At 53.0% G+C, this 1,646-nt stretch overlaps 1 protein-coding gene across 1 annotated transcript; it reads left to right on the top strand.

The window, feature by feature from the left end:
• The first annotated feature begins 526 nt into the window (after positions 1-526).
• On the top strand, positions 527-1,326 carry LOC139002374 (ATP synthase F(0) complex subunit C2, mitochondrial-like). The gene is made up of 2 exons (XM_070403708.1): positions 527-569; positions 1,046-1,326. Exons 1-2 carry the CDS (start codon positions 527-529, stop codon positions 1,324-1,326), a joined length of 324 nt encoding a protein of 107 aa, XP_070259809.1.
• The last annotated feature ends 320 nt before the right edge of the window (positions 1,327-1,646 follow it).

Below are 1,646 nucleotides of genomic sequence, written 5' to 3'. Positions count from 1 at the left end.
GAGGCTGACTGCTGCTCCTGGGCTCTCCTCTGCCTACTCCTAACTCCCTCTCATCAGCAAGCAAATCCCCGCTGAGACCCGCTGGCCTCTGGAGCTGCCTTTTGTGCCCTCTCTCACTTCCCTGCCCCTTCTCCAAACCTGCTTCTCCATCCTCCCTCAGACTCTTCCTGATCCATGGATCGGGCCCCTGCTTCTGCCTCCTCCATCCATGCCAAGGCTTCTGTGACCTCCTGATTGTACACCTTCCTCTCAGAGCCCCTGGCCTGGGGATCAAGCCTTTATTCTTGGCCTTCTCTGGCCTGGGCCCCTGGTGCTCCATTCTTACCTGAGTTTCCGCCTCCTTCCCACGGTTTCTCTGGCTGCTGTTCCCAGGCCTCTCTGCTGGGTTCTCCTGCTTCTGGCTCTGTACTAGCTCCTGGTGATATCCCATGTTCCCATGGCATCAGCTACCAGCCACCAAATCTCTGCTGTAGCCCAGGCCTCTCCGGGTTCTCCTCGTGGGTGTCCCCTGGGTCTCACAGACAGCATGGCCACACTGAACATCTCACCCTCTGCTGTGTTTCCCATTGGTACCGTCACCTGCGCCCACTCAGTCACCCAGACAGGAACCCCAGCATGACTCGGGTCTGTTCCCTCTTCATCCCCTCTGCACCAGCCCCAAATGCCAGGCTGTTGCATGAGTCTCCTGATTGGTCTACCCCACTCGAATGCATGATGCAGTGGCTTCCAGCATGAATGTGGGTGCCAGCCTGCCTGCTTAGAGTCCCAGTTCTACCACTTGCTAGCTGTGCCATCTTGGTAAGTTACTTAACTTCCCTATGTCTCATTAAATGAGATAATAATAATAATAATAATAATAATAGGTTGTTGTGAGGTTTAAATGAGTTAATGTGATCTGTCTTCTCTGCACTGGGAGCAGCTCCCCTCATCCCCTGGAATGTGTGCCTGCACCGTTTGTCTCCACGCCTCCGTGGTCAGGAGCCCCTCCCAGCGAGCCGCTCACTGGTCACTGTCTGCAGTGGTGAAACACCAGCGGCACCGGCAGGTGAGAGCCTCAGCAGCTTGGCCGCCCCGCGTCCCCTGGCCCTGCTTATTTCTAGCTGCAGCTTCCAAACCAGCGCCACTTCAAGGGACACTGACACAGCAGCCAAGTGCATTGGAGCTGGGGCTGGAATTGGGACTGCGTTTGGGAGCATCATCATGGGTTATGCCAGGAACCCTTCTCTGAAGCAACAGCTCTCCGACGCCATCCTGGGCTTCGCCCTCTCAGAGGCCATGGGGCTCTCTTGCCTGCTGGTGGCCTTTCTCGTCCTCTCCGCCATGTGAGGGAGCTGTCTCCACCCCCATGGTTCTTCCTCCCGTGTCTTGTCTGCCCTGTGTGTTCCTTTTCCTATATGTCCCAGGCAAGTCCCAGGAAAGTGGTTGGCTCTAGGTTGGACAGAAGGAAGACAAATAAATACTGTATTAATAAGAAAAACAAACAAACAAAATAAGTTAATATATATCAAATAGTACCATGCCTGGTACATGGTAAGTGCAATAAAATTTCATTTTTGTTTTATTGACTTATTTATTTTACAAACATGTTAAGTGCTTACTATGTGCTAGACACTTTGCTAGGCACTAAGGGGCATAATAATGAGCAA

Source organism: Myotis yumanensis, unplaced genomic scaffold (genome assembly GCF_028538775.1).
Source record: "Myotis yumanensis isolate MYYU_CA2020_CCGP unplaced genomic scaffold, mMyoYum1.0.hap1 SCAF_2, whole genome shotgun sequence".
In the NCBI taxonomy this organism is placed as follows: domain Eukaryota; kingdom Metazoa; phylum Chordata; class Mammalia; order Chiroptera; family Vespertilionidae; genus Myotis; species Myotis yumanensis.
The sequence above is the reverse complement of the archived record's forward strand: the minus strand, read 5'-3'. Positions and strand labels throughout refer to the sequence as shown.